This window comes from Dipodomys spectabilis, unplaced genomic scaffold, assembly GCF_019054845.1.
Source record: "Dipodomys spectabilis isolate Male_0828 unplaced genomic scaffold, ASM1905484v1 ptg000009l, whole genome shotgun sequence".
Classification (NCBI taxonomy): Eukaryota; Metazoa; Chordata; class Mammalia; order Rodentia; family Heteromyidae; genus Dipodomys; species Dipodomys spectabilis.
In genome coordinates this window covers 11,170,834-11,184,493 of record NW_024870686.1, presented here as the reverse complement: position 1 = coordinate 11,184,493, position 13,660 = coordinate 11,170,834, and the positions used below count along the sequence as shown (strand labels likewise).

The following is a 13,660-nucleotide window of genomic DNA, read 5'->3' as shown; positions in this document are numbered from 1 at the left end:
GAATGTAAACTTGTTCAACCACTTTGGAAAGCAGTATGGAGGTTCCTCAAAAGACTCCACATAGAGCTCCCCAATGACCCAGCAATCCCACTTTTGGGCATTTACCCAAATGATCACAAACAAGGCCACACTAAAGCTACCAGCACAACTATGTTTATTGCAGCATTATTTACCATAGCTAAGACATGGAACCAACCCAGATGCCCCTCAGTAGATGAATGGATCAAGAAGATGTGGTATAAATACACAATGGAATTCTATGCCTCCATCAGAAAGAATGACATTTCCCCATTTGTTAGGAAATGGAAAGGCTTGGAAAAAATTATATTAAGTGAAGTAAGTCAGGCCCAAAGAAACATAGGTCCCATGGTTTCCCTTATTTGCAATATCTAGTATAGGTATGAGTCAAGCGGAAAAAGTCAGATAATGTGATGTTAGGAAAACGAAACCTCAAATATGTATTTTAATGTTTTTGTTTCTTTCATGCATGTGTTTCTAACGCATTTATAAGATTATTTCTTTGTTGCTTTGTATGTCCCTCCCCCACAGTGTAACCCCCGCTTTCACTATATTTGATGTCAGTATAACATGTGGAGGAGATGGGGACAAACAAGTCGTTTAAGGATTCAGGTGGACCTGTTGCAACAATGAGAAGTACAAAATGTCATGTCAAAACCAGCTTTACAATGTCGGTGGGGGGGGGGGTATGATTGGGTGGGAGGGAGGGGGGAGGCTGGGAAGGGAGGTGAAGGGTAAACAAAGGAGGAGGCTGCAATGCTTGGTAAGAAATGTATGCATTATCCTGGCCATGTAATTGTAACCCCTCTGTACAGTATGTTCTCAAGTAAAATAAAATAAAATTTAAAAAAAAAAAAAAAAAAGAATACTTACCACATTCTGAGAGGTTGATATTTTACCCATTTCATTAACTTCATATAAAAGATAGGAAATAACTCCTTTTGTATGCATTATGTTATTATAAGCCCTTTTCTTCTCCCCAGTAAGATGCTAAAGAGAAAGGAAGTATAAACTACACAAAAAAACTAACAAGGCCAATTAATGCAGAGTAAAAGTCAATTTTCATATTTGAAATTCAATGTAAGTAACAAAGAGAAAATTACAGTTTATATATGATTTAGAATAACAAAATTATACTGTAATTGGGAACAATTAACTTAAGAATTAGAAAATTAGTTATATAGTAAAAGTTTAAAACTTAATGTCTTCAAGAAATCTTGACAGGAACAAAAACGGAATTATTTGCCTGCATCTTTGTTTTGCCCTTCCCATTTCTCAGCTATCTGAAAGGATACTCAGTACCAGGATGATGTGTGATTCTGCCACGAACTGAGCCTGACTGCTCCCATGAATATAGCTCTGCAAGAGAAGACAGAAATACAAAATTTATAAGCAAGCAAAAGATATAGATAATGTATAGTTTTTCACAAACTTAATTAAAACACATGCAACCTCTAAAACATTCAGCAAATAACAAATAATGTAGTTGACTAAGTACTCAGGTTCTGAATCAGAGACCTAAGTGCAAATTCAACAGCTTACATATATTAAATTTGTAGTCATAGGCAAATTTCCTCACCCTTCTTAAGCCTCTGTTGAACTCACACGTAAGTTACCTAACATATAAAATGAGTACTGTAAAATATCTTACCTAGTCTGGCTATTAGAATTTGATTTGATTTAGAGGTTTCATATGTGTTCTTATTGTGTCTTTTTAGCAACCCTGTCATCTTCTTTTACTACCTGTCATCTTCTGTATGAAAATAGACTTGGAGAGATTTAATTCCCCACTCAAGACTGGAGACTATTAACTAGTGAAAGCTGGACTGTAAACTGGGTCTGTCCATGTAGGCTACTCCTTTTTTTTTTTTTTAAACCATTTAAAAAAATTACCAAATATTCAAAATACATCAAGTAAAAAAAAATAGAAACAAAAACAAAAAACCTTAAAAGTTGCACTTGGCACACAATTAAATCGCAGTTAAAGCAAATAAAATCAACACTTTCTCTTCTGCAAATCTTCTAGTATCTAATTCTACTCCCACTATCTAGAGTTCTGTAGATTTAAGCCTTTCATCTTTCCTTACCCTTCCTTCCCAGGTGGTATTTACTTAATCACATGGCTTTAATGATCAAGTCTGTATTGAGGATTTTCATATTTACAACAAGGCTGAGATACATCCATTTCCACAGGTCACTTTGTCTTCACTAGCAGACTCCATTTGGCAGTCTAAAACCTAAAGTGGCCAAATGCAAATTGTGAGGGATAAACCTTCCTTTTTATCCAAGAATGTGCTTATCTCAGCTCATTCAGGAAAACAGCAATGTGATTATTCCAGTTGTTTATTCCAAAACTTTATAACCAGGCTTGTTTCTCCTCTCTTCCCTTACTTTTCTCCTCATCCATTCAATTTCAGAAAACAGCTTGCTCTACCTTCAAGATTCATTCCAAATAAAGCATCTGTCATCACCTCTAGGAAGAACTGGCAAAGTGAGTGACCTAAGGAATAAGGACAGATATTGGTCTGGTCCAGGAACTCATCATCTCTTGCCTAGATAGTTGCAAATCCTCCTTCATTCTTATTTGCTTTGACCCTAAAGCTCATCAGTTTGTTTAAAATTAATCAGATCCGATAACTGCCTTGCTCAGAATCCCTCAATACTTCCTCAAACATGGAAGAGAACTATCATATCATGGAATGCATTTCCTGTTTCCAGTCACAATATCCAAGATATGGACATATTTCTCCCATTTCACCTTAACTGATCATTTCTTGATAACTGATCTGTAATTTGTAGTTTGATTCTTTTTTTTTTTTTTTGGGTCCGGTCATGGGGTCTGAACTCTGCAACTAATCCGTTGAACACATTACTTAACCGTATTATCCCATCTTTAGGAAAAGTATTCCTGGAAATACTGTCCTAAAATCAAATGAGATATATTATACTAGGTTAGTTGCACAGTACATGGCTCTGTAGCAAATAATCAAATATTTACCTTTTAAACAAATTGTACCTATTAAACATTTTAAACTATGGTTAAATACCATTCCAAAATTCGATTTTTACAAGTGAATTTTAAGTATGTTCAACTGATGGTTTTAAGTGATGATATTTAGATACACATTCACTTCAGAACATCATTTTACTGTTCAAAAATCTTTAGGTTTTATTAAACTAGAATTCATTTGATAATGTTTACTACTTTTTATCTACTTGTTTAGGCATAGTATTTTTCTTTTTTCCTTTTTCATTTTTATTGTGATTATAAAGGTAATATACAGAGGAGTTAATTTCACAAGTTACATAAAGTGTATGTTTCTTTTTGAACACTGTCATCCTTTTCCTCATTTTTCCCAGTTTTTCTTCCCCTCCCTACACACAAGTTGTATAGTTCGTTTATGAAATTACTTAACTCTACTTCCTAGAGTTGGACTGATGTCCAAATACAGTCATTGGGGGGTGAAGCTTCAATGGATGAATTTTGTGGAAAGTATACTTACATACCTCATTCCAGGTAAGTATAAGACTTCCAAATAACTATTACAAATGTGGTCTAACACTCTAGACTCTAGTCTCTCTTTTTTTTTTTTTGTATCAAGGAACTAGGGATACTAAAGTGAAGTAATGTTATTTCTCTTTCAGTTTCCTTCTTAGAATACTAATATTCAGGAAATAATACTTTTGAACTATTCATATAGGTTAAAATACCTTAGTGTATCCATTAGTACATTTTTGAAAAAGGTATCCTAAGAACTTCCACTATATCATACTATATATCATACTATACTATCCTGTCTAAGGTAGAACAAATTAGTTGAGCCTTTACTTAAAAAAAAAAAAAAGGAAGGGAAGGGGTAACAATGATCAAGTAATGTACTCATTGCTTTGCTCATGTAACTGTAACCCCTCTATACATCTTAGCAATAAAACTTTAAATATGTAAAGAGATGAAAATATAAGAGAAGGGAGGGAAAGGGTGGGAGGGAGGGAACTTAGAGGAAAGAAAGAAGGCAAAGCAAGTACATAGGCTTCTGGAGAGCTAATGGCAAAAAGAACACTCCCAAGTCATCACTGCCACTGTACAAAATAGGCTAGAGTTCTTTCACTTTAAAAGATTCTTCGTTGAAAGATTCCTCTTATATGTCCATATTTCTAGTCTCACCCCTGGGGTCTCTTTGTATTCATCCAGCTACATCATCTTCTTTGAGGCAGGATTAATTCTTACTAAGTCACTACACCAAAATCAAGATGAGAGATAGATTAAAAAAAATAGCTAAGTCAAGTCTCTTAGGATTTGCTTAAAGGAGGGATACACACACACACACACACACACACACACAGACACACACACAGACACACACAGACACACACACACACACACACACACACACTATCTACATCCACTTAACAAAGAATTCCCCTCTGTTTGACTACCTTAGAAGCTGTACCAATCATGCTTGAAATTTCTCAGCATTTCAAACAACTGGCTTAAACTGGAAATGGTTAAAAAAAAAAAAAAAAAGAAAGAAATAAAACAGTCTATGGGAACAGTAACAAATCTCACATCTGATATCCAAGTATTTTGTCTCTATCAATTGTTAGCAGGAAGATCTCATTCTCCTTACCTCAAATTTTAGAGACATTTAAAAAATCTTGTTCCAGCTAAACTAACTGCATGATCTGTAAACTCTTGGGCAAACTATTCTCCCAAACTATACTCCTATTTGAGGGTTAGATATTTTCACCAATAAACCTAACAGTGGTTTAAAAGAATTCTCAAAATTGCATGTGTATGTATGATACTTGTTTAAGAAACAACTTTTCAGGTTTTATTTATGGAGAACCTAATAAGTCCATGGTAGGAAGAGAAATTTGTATTGCCGATGAACTACAAACCTTAAATACATAATTACATTTTTCAGGAGGCTGTATGGGAAAGTTTTAAACTGAAATCTTGAGGAAAAGCTGGAAAAAGAACTTTATTATTTAGGTGGAGGGTGTGTGTGGGGGGGGGTAGTTGAGGAAGTGGGACGGATGGGATGGTAGGGGAAAAACAAAGGAGGAGGCAACAATGCTGGATAAGAAATGTACTCATTACCTTGCTCATGTAATTGTAATCCCTCTGTACAGTATTTTCACAATAAAAAAAACTTATTTAAAAAAAGAAGTCTAATGTGCTTTTGATCATTGACTATTACAGTAGTAGTTGGGTGCAAATTGAGCTCAAGTAACAGAAGGATCTATATCTCATTCAATAAGTAGATTATACACAGATAACCTCACAGCAAACACAGAAACTCAGATTTGAATCATATTTTCTAGTTTCCCGAGAGATTCTCTAAGAGACAAGGTAATTAACTCAAAAGGAGGTATGAATTAAGTCTACTAGAAATGGATGAATCTAATGAGCTAGTAGTTCCTAATCAGGGTTTTAGAACATTTAAAGACTTTTGTGGAATTATGGCCCTAGGCCAGAAAGTAACTATCAAATGCATTAGTATTCTCATTTCATTATTATAAATGTAAGTCCAAATCTCAATACCAAAAAGGGAAAACCAATGAATGCAGCTTAAAATTTATAGCATTACATTTAAAACAACTCAATTCACATGACCAAGTATTGTGCACTTGTGACTACTCTAAGGATACAATAAGAACATAGTCTCTGAGCCCCAAGCTAGATTTGCTAGTAAATTCACTGTTTACCCCAGGAAATCTAGTTGAGATTTTTGTAATTCATTTTTTCTAGTATAGAACACTTTTGTTTATTTATAGGACAACTAAAGAATAAAAAATGTCATTATCAAATTTCTACACTAAGAATCACTGTCTTCTCTGAAGCAGAATGTGCCTCCTAACATTTCCTTCTCTCTTTTAAGTACCTCTGAATGAGTGTCCACCATATACTTTCAAACTCACTTGATAGTATTTTGACAATTTTCTCTCCAGGTACATACTCAGGTTGAAAATGAATCACATGGGTGAAAAGGCAATTGTTATTCTCAAATAATAAACCTTTTACAGTATCTGACAGATATTTTTGCTCATCATTTGGACTTGTGTTTATTTGTGGTTATTGCCTTATGACTGCAATACAACCAAAGTACCGCCAAGTCTGAGTCCCATTACATTATGTGGAACTATCTGTCAAGTCACCATCAATCCCAGTATTTCAGATATCATTAGCTCATGCTCTCAAACTCATTCTCTTATCAAGACCTGAGAACATTATAGGAAGGGGAAACAAAGGAGGAGGCAACAATGCTTGATAAGAAATGTACTCATTACCTTGCCCATGTAATTGTAACCCCTTTGTACAGTATTTTCACAATAAAAAAAAGTGCACCTACTGTCAATTGCATTAGAAGTCTAGACCACTGTATCCTGATGAATAAATTGAGAAGCTACTGTTGCTAAATCTCTGCCATCAGAGTATCTTGACATGAGATGTGAAATGTAGTATAGAGCAGTATAATAAATGAAATCTGCCTAACAAATGAAAATGGCACGGATAAGGATTCAACTATTAGTACCATGCCTCAGGCATTCAGGCTGAATTTAACTAGTAATGGTGCTAGTGACAGTGCTTATCTGCCATTAGACATTAAAATTTTGGTGTGCTATTCTTTTTTTTTAAGTGTACTATTTGAGGGTTACAAATGAACAAAGCAACATATTCCTAGCCTCATGGGTATAGATTTATTTAGTGAGTATGTATGTACTTATGTGTTGGGCCAGGGCAGGGAGAGATAAAAACCAAAACAAAGCAAAAAAATGAGTATATAAATGTGTGTGTGTGTGTAAGGTAAAATGAACTGCCTACTGTATTTGCACAGTCCTATGTGAAAAGAAAAAGTAGAGCAAGGGAGGGGATGAAATGTTAAAAATGGGGAGTAAGTTAATGAGAGGAAATCAGCATAATCACCACAGACAGTGCATTTGGCATCAGAGCAAGGGACCTCAACAAAGGATAGGAATGCTGGTTTGGAGGATGGAATAATGCACACTGCTAAGGTAGAAAAGTGTTCAGGGAACAATAAGTAGTTAATGTGTTGCTGAGGACTTTTTTTTAAAGGTACAATAATGAGTTTTTAACTTAGTACTTGACTTATCTGCTCATTAGCACCATGTTTCCAAGCCCATGGTTGGTTCTTTGTCTTTTTCTTTTTTCTGATGAGGATTTAGGGTTTTATTCTGAGCAACAGGAGGAGCTGTAAGTGCGTGTATGTTGAATGCGGACTATAATGGAGCAAAGAGACAGCGAAAAGATTACTGCAGTAATAGCAGATGGCAAGGACTGATCTGACCCTAGATATATTCTGAAGGAAGAACAAAAGCATTTATTTTTCACTGTGCTTTGATGCAAAAGAAGACAAGACTATAACTGATAGAATATATAGTTAAAATTTAGTGAAAGTTTAAGTTCATAGTAAATAAATACTGCATCATTCATAGTCCTATTCATATAGGACATCAAAATCTAATTGAGAATACATAAATTTAAGATTAAAAATTTATATATGCAGTTGTATAACTACGTTTGAACTGGCCATCACAAATTGTAATTTTTAAGGGTAAGACATAAAGAATAGGAGCAAAAATTTTTCTTAGTTTAAATAGAACAGACAACAAGTATTTGATTCTATGTATTTCAAAATAATTTCAACAAAAAGTATCCTTAATTCCTAAAGATTTCTCATAAAGATCTCCATATTTACTTTAGGGATTACTTCCTGAGTACTTATTCATAATTTCCTATTTATATTTTATTTCTCAAAGCTTAACTGAGTTCTTCAATATAAAAGAAAAATCTAAACCCAGGAAATAATATAAATCATAGAACAAAAGAGTGATGAATAAAAGTAAAAAGTAAAGACTCTTTAGAATAAAAGTAGCATTTCTTTAGATTTGTTCTAAACTCATTAAATGTTTTTCTTTTTAGTAAGCAATTTTTGCTCAAGATTCCTAGTAAAAATATTGACATCTGCATTTCCACAGAGATTTACAGAGCATATTCCATCATTAGTTTACGCATGTTCAAGTCTTAGTGCATAAGGAAACACTTTTACAACTTATTAAGATATTATCTTTTTACATATAGATTTAAAAGAGTCTTATATTAATTTGTAAAAATAAAAACCAGGCCAGGTCCAGTGGCTCATGCCTGTAAATCCTAGCTACTCAGGGGGCTGAGATCTAAGGATTGCTGTTTGAAGCCAATGTGGGCAGAAAAATCTGTGAGACTCTTACCTACAATAAACTACTCAGAAAAAGCCGGCAGTGACACTGTGCCTCAAAAATGATAGAACAGCTAGCTTTGATCACAAAGAAGCTCAGGACAGCGCCCAAGCCCTGAGTTCAAAACCCAGGAACGGCAAAATAATACTAATACTAATAATATAAAAACAGAACTTTCACATTAAGAATATTTAACACTGCAAATATGTTTTATTTAATAACTAAGAAGGTTCTCCTTATATTGCAGTTTAAAAGAAATCTGGCCTATTTACATGAAATACCTCAGATTTGCCTTTCATCACAAATACATGTTATCAGGGAAGGGTTAATCACAGTATTTACACTGGAACATGTAAGTACTGCAAAAATTTAATTATGAGAGATTGATAAGGTACAAAGATGGGGCTAGGGAGTAGGGAAAGGTGGATGGGGATGATCAATGAATCATGTACTCATTCCATTAATCTGTATAATTAGTATCTATTAATTGTAAGAAAAGTCTCAGTAATGACAGAGAAAAAACACCAAAATCTTTTCATTATTTTCTGTATACAAATTACCTGTAAAAACAAGAGAAAGTATGGTTTTAAATGAAATATTTGGAAAAACAAGTTGAAATATATAAAAATCATTAATTGTGTTAGATCAATGGAAGTATGTATATTTTTCATTTGTAATCAGAAAGCATTTTCCTACACCAGGGGCTAATTTTATATATATATATATATATATACACACACACACACACACAAACACACATATATAGTGTATATATACATACATATATATATACACTATATGTGTATACATATAGTCATGATATAATATACATATATACACTATATATGTGTATATGTGTGTACATGTATATGTACATATACATATATGCATATATATTACATTTACACACTTGTATATATACATGTACTTCTGATATTCTCTTAGTTAATATTCATCTTTCATTTTTACATTCGTTTTCTCAATTAAGTTCACTGATTCTTACATTGGACAACCTGAAACACAATTTAGCAAGTAGAAAATAAGAAATTATGTATTTAATTACACTAAGAAATAATCCTGAAAATTATTCAGTATGAAGAATCTGTTTTGGATTAATACTAGATATTTTTAGATAGTTCACAACTCTTCATTAGTATGAGTATTTCAGTGCTATTGACTCTGAAGTATTTGACAAGTACTTCTAGCAGGTATAACTTACTAAATATAATCACTACATAATTTGTACTACCTGAACTGTAATGTACATAGCTGGGAAGAAGCTCTGAGAAGCTCTTTGTTGCATTTTCTTACTGTAAATGATGGCAATAATAGCTCTGGAGGTTTAAAAATGAAAGTTCAAGACAAACTTATTTATGTATTGTCATATTACTGATTATATAAAGTTGCTTTATAGGTTAATCACCCAAATTCTGTGTAAATGCGTTGAAGGTAAAGGGCAATAAACACAGTCCTATCCCCATATTTTAAGCTCTTTGGGAAATATCATTACACAAAATGTGAACAATATTCTAAGATGTGCAATAGAATATACAAACAATCTGTCTTCAAAAGGCTTTTATAACATCAATAAGTTATCTCAGGCTAAGGAAGCTATTAAAAGCTATTCGTAATTTGAACAACTACTGTAGCTTCAGGTGGAAACAATCTCCTTTAAACTGCATTTCCTAGAAGAAAATTTAATTAGTAAACAATAAACATTTAAGTTGTGCTCAATTACATATATTTTAAAGCTTATGAAAAAGTGATGAACTGTTATAAGCAGTACTTTCTTTTTTCAATTTTCTCTTATTTTATTGCAAAGATGCTGTACAGAGGGGTTACAGTTACATGAGTAAGGCAATGAGTATATTACTTGTCGACCATTGTTACCTTCCCTTGGTGTCCCACCATCCCTTCCCTCCTCCACCTTCCTCACTCCTCCCTAGCCCCAAACACCCTTAGTTGTAAAGTTTGTTTCCAATATACTGTCCCGTGGGTATCCTTGTTGTAATGGGTCATCCTGTGTGCCCTCCACAGATTAGACAAAAGTATATACAAGATGCAGGGTACCAAAATCAAGTACAGTGACAACAGGGGATATGCCATAGGGGAAAAAACATAAAAAGGAAACAAAAAATAAATCACATAGAACATTTTAAAAAATAACAATAAAGACAGACATCTTCTTGGGGTTCATTTACTTAGCATCTTCTTATCTGGTCATTTGTATACAGCTTTTGAGCTTTTCTGCTCATCTGATAAGATTATCCTAGATGTATATTAATTATTGCAAATAAGGGAAACCACGGGACCTAAATTTGGGGGGGACTGGCTTACTTCACTTAATATGACTTTTTTCCAAGTCTTTCCTAACAAATGGGGCAATGTCACTCTTTCTGATGGAAACATAGAATTCTATTATATAGATATAGATATATAGATATAAATATCTATATATATATAATTTTCTTAAACCACTCATTTACTGAGGGGCATCTAGGTTAGTTCTTAGCTATGGTGAATACTGCTGTGATAGACATAGTTGTACTGGTAGCTTTAGTATGGCCTTGTTTGTGATCATTTGGGTAAATGACCAGAAGTGGGATTGCTGGGTCACAGGGGAGCTCTATATGGAGTCTTTTGAGGAACCTCCATACTGATTTCCAGAGTGATTGGACAAGTTCCCTTCTCCACACCCCCTCCAGCATCTGTTGTTATTAGAGTTCTTGATTATAGCCATTCTAACTGGGGTGAGGTAGAATCTCAATGTTGTTTTGATTTGCATTTCTTTTGTGGCCAGAAAAGTTGAGCATTTCTTCATGTGTGTATTACCATTCTATAAATGGTACTTTCAATAAAGGTTTTAACTGAATACTCATGCTCTATTGTGTCTTGTACCTTGATTCATAAAGACCTGATCCCAAGTACTTCAGAAAATGACTATACCTAGAGACATATCTTTGAAGAGATAATTTAGTTAGAATGGGGCCATATGGTGAGCTATACACCAATATTATAAATAGTAACCTTACAGAGTTGAAGATGTAGCTCAATAGAAGTATTAGCCTACTATGCACAAGTCCCTATATTCCATTCACAACACAGAAAAGGAGAAGGGAGAGAAAAGGAGAGGGGAAGATAGAGAAGGTCAGGGAAAAGGAGGACAGGGCTGGCCAGTGAATTTCAACATTAAGCAAATCCTTCCCTTCCTTTCTCTTCCCTTCTAGGTTACAAGCTCCGGTAGTTATATGCCTATAGTTGATAGTTTAATGTTTTGTTCTAATCCATTTTTCAGTATTACCCCCCCAGCAAAACTCAATTTACTTTACATTTATTATTCCAAATTACACACACACACACACACACACACACACACACACACACACACATTTTTTTTCCTACCTAAGATTGTGCGTTGAGTAATATCTAAACTCTCAACTCATGGCATTACAGAAACTCTAAGAAGTAGATGTAGTTAAACATCAATATCTTCATGACAATACATATAGAAATACTGAGGAGCTGATGTGAAGATAGAGGCAGAAACAGGAGTGGGGTAGCACACCCTACGGGGAAGGGTTTTTTCCTGAGAACTTTTTGAAGAACCAACCCTGATAATTTAGCGTGATTTTGGACTGCTGTCCTCCTTAATTGTGAGAGAAAACATTTCTGCTGTTTTAAGCTATTCAGTATGTGGTATTTTGGTGACGGCTCTAGAAAATTAATATGCCTGTTATCCCTTTTCCAAATTGCTACAGTAAAGTTAAAAGACCTTGGCTTGCCCATCTTTTTCTTTATTTCCTACAGATATTTCCAAGTAGTAGGCCATTTCTCCATTTTTGTTCTTACAGAGATATTTTATACATAATTATCACTATGTTGCAAGGCTGTGGTATATTTATATATCATTTTGCCTACAGTTTGGGAACATATCAAGATAAAAACAACTTATTATTCTTTCATTTCCAGTATTAATGTGTGCTAGTTATAACAGATGATCAAGAACCAGTTGCTGAAATGTTAAGTTATAGGCTTAAAACAAGCCATAGGGGCTGGGAAGGTGGCTCAGTGGTAGAGTGCTTGCCTTGCATGCATGAGGCCCTGGGTTCGATTTCTCAGCACCCCATAAGCAAAAAGAAAAAAGCCGGATGTGCCGTTGTGGCTCAAGTGATAGAGCGCTAGCCTTAAGCTGAAGAGCTGAGGGAGAGTGCCCAGGCCCAGAGTTCAGGCCCCACAACCGGGCCCAAAAAAACAAAACAAACAAAAAAACAAACCATAAATTTTGAAGTTGTTATATTCATTCATGGAAAAGGTAACTATGTAGGGACTCTCATTACAATGTTCACCGCGTAAGTTCAGGATAGGGAAGAAATGCTAAACAACTTCAACCTCATGCTGGATTTTTTTAAAATATAAATTTAAATGCTAAAAAGTATAAAATGGAAGAACTGATACAAGTTTCCCAAAATGCTAAAGTTGTATAATGGGAACATATTCAAGACATGTTCCTGAGGTATGCAGCTCAAGGGGTATTCCACAGAGTGCCTGTCCTCTAGCAAGAGGACAGCCCTGTACGGGGAAATGTTGATAATCATAATTCACAATGAAGAGTCAATATTATTCATGTTTTATACATATAGATGACAGAATATTTTTTACTTGCACTTTAAACTACAGCCCTTATTTCAGTGGGAGCAACACAAAATTGAAATTGGCTATCTTCCACTGATAATGCTGACTTCTCTCCCTGCTTGTAAACTTGATTTTAGAGTAGAAGCCTTCTCTCCTGGTATTTCAAACTTCTTTTTAACCATCCACATTAAGATATTAAACATCATTGTTTTTGTTTTTTGGAAGTTTAGCAGAGGTTTATTTAGAGAAATAGGTCAAAGAGGAAGAAACAGTGGGAGAGATGAACACCACAAGGCAAGCAGGAACAGAGAGCCCCGAACATGTACGTGATGAGACAGCATGGCTATAAGGAACACAGGCATTTTCTAAGTTAACTTTAATATCTAAATGGATGTTCTTATTAGCTCACATACTGTGAGCTCACATACTTTGCTCCACTCACCTTCCCTAAATAGAAATCAAAGTCCTCATGGTTTTCAAGGTCCACCATGGTAATAAGCATGCCATGTCATTCCCACCCCTAACTCCAGTCTCATTCATCACTCTTCGCTCTCACTACTACTATCTCACTGGTTTAATATTCCATAAACACTATTAAGAAAATTTCTATATTCATCTTTAGTATTCCTTCTTCTTCTAGACATTAATACAAATTACTGTCCTCTTCCAGATCTCTGCTGAAATGACTCCTTTAGATAGGCCTTCTTTGAAACAGTATAAAACCGCATTTCCTCTGCTCCCACCATTCAGCTTTAATATTCTCATGCAC

At 34.5% G+C, this 13,660-nt stretch overlaps 1 protein-coding gene across 1 annotated transcript in view; it reads right to left on the bottom strand.

The window, feature by feature from the left end:
* The window catches only part of Tusc3 (tumor suppressor candidate 3), a 169,668-nt gene that overhangs the window by 18,969 nt on the left and 137,039 nt on the right, over positions 1 to 13,660 (bottom strand). Inside the window, exon 7 of the mRNA XM_042701903.1 lies at positions 1,314 to 1,377. Coding sequence (XP_042557837.1) covers positions 1,314 to 1,377 — 64 coding nt within the window. The remainder of the gene's footprint in view (positions 1 to 1,313; positions 1,378 to 13,660) is intronic.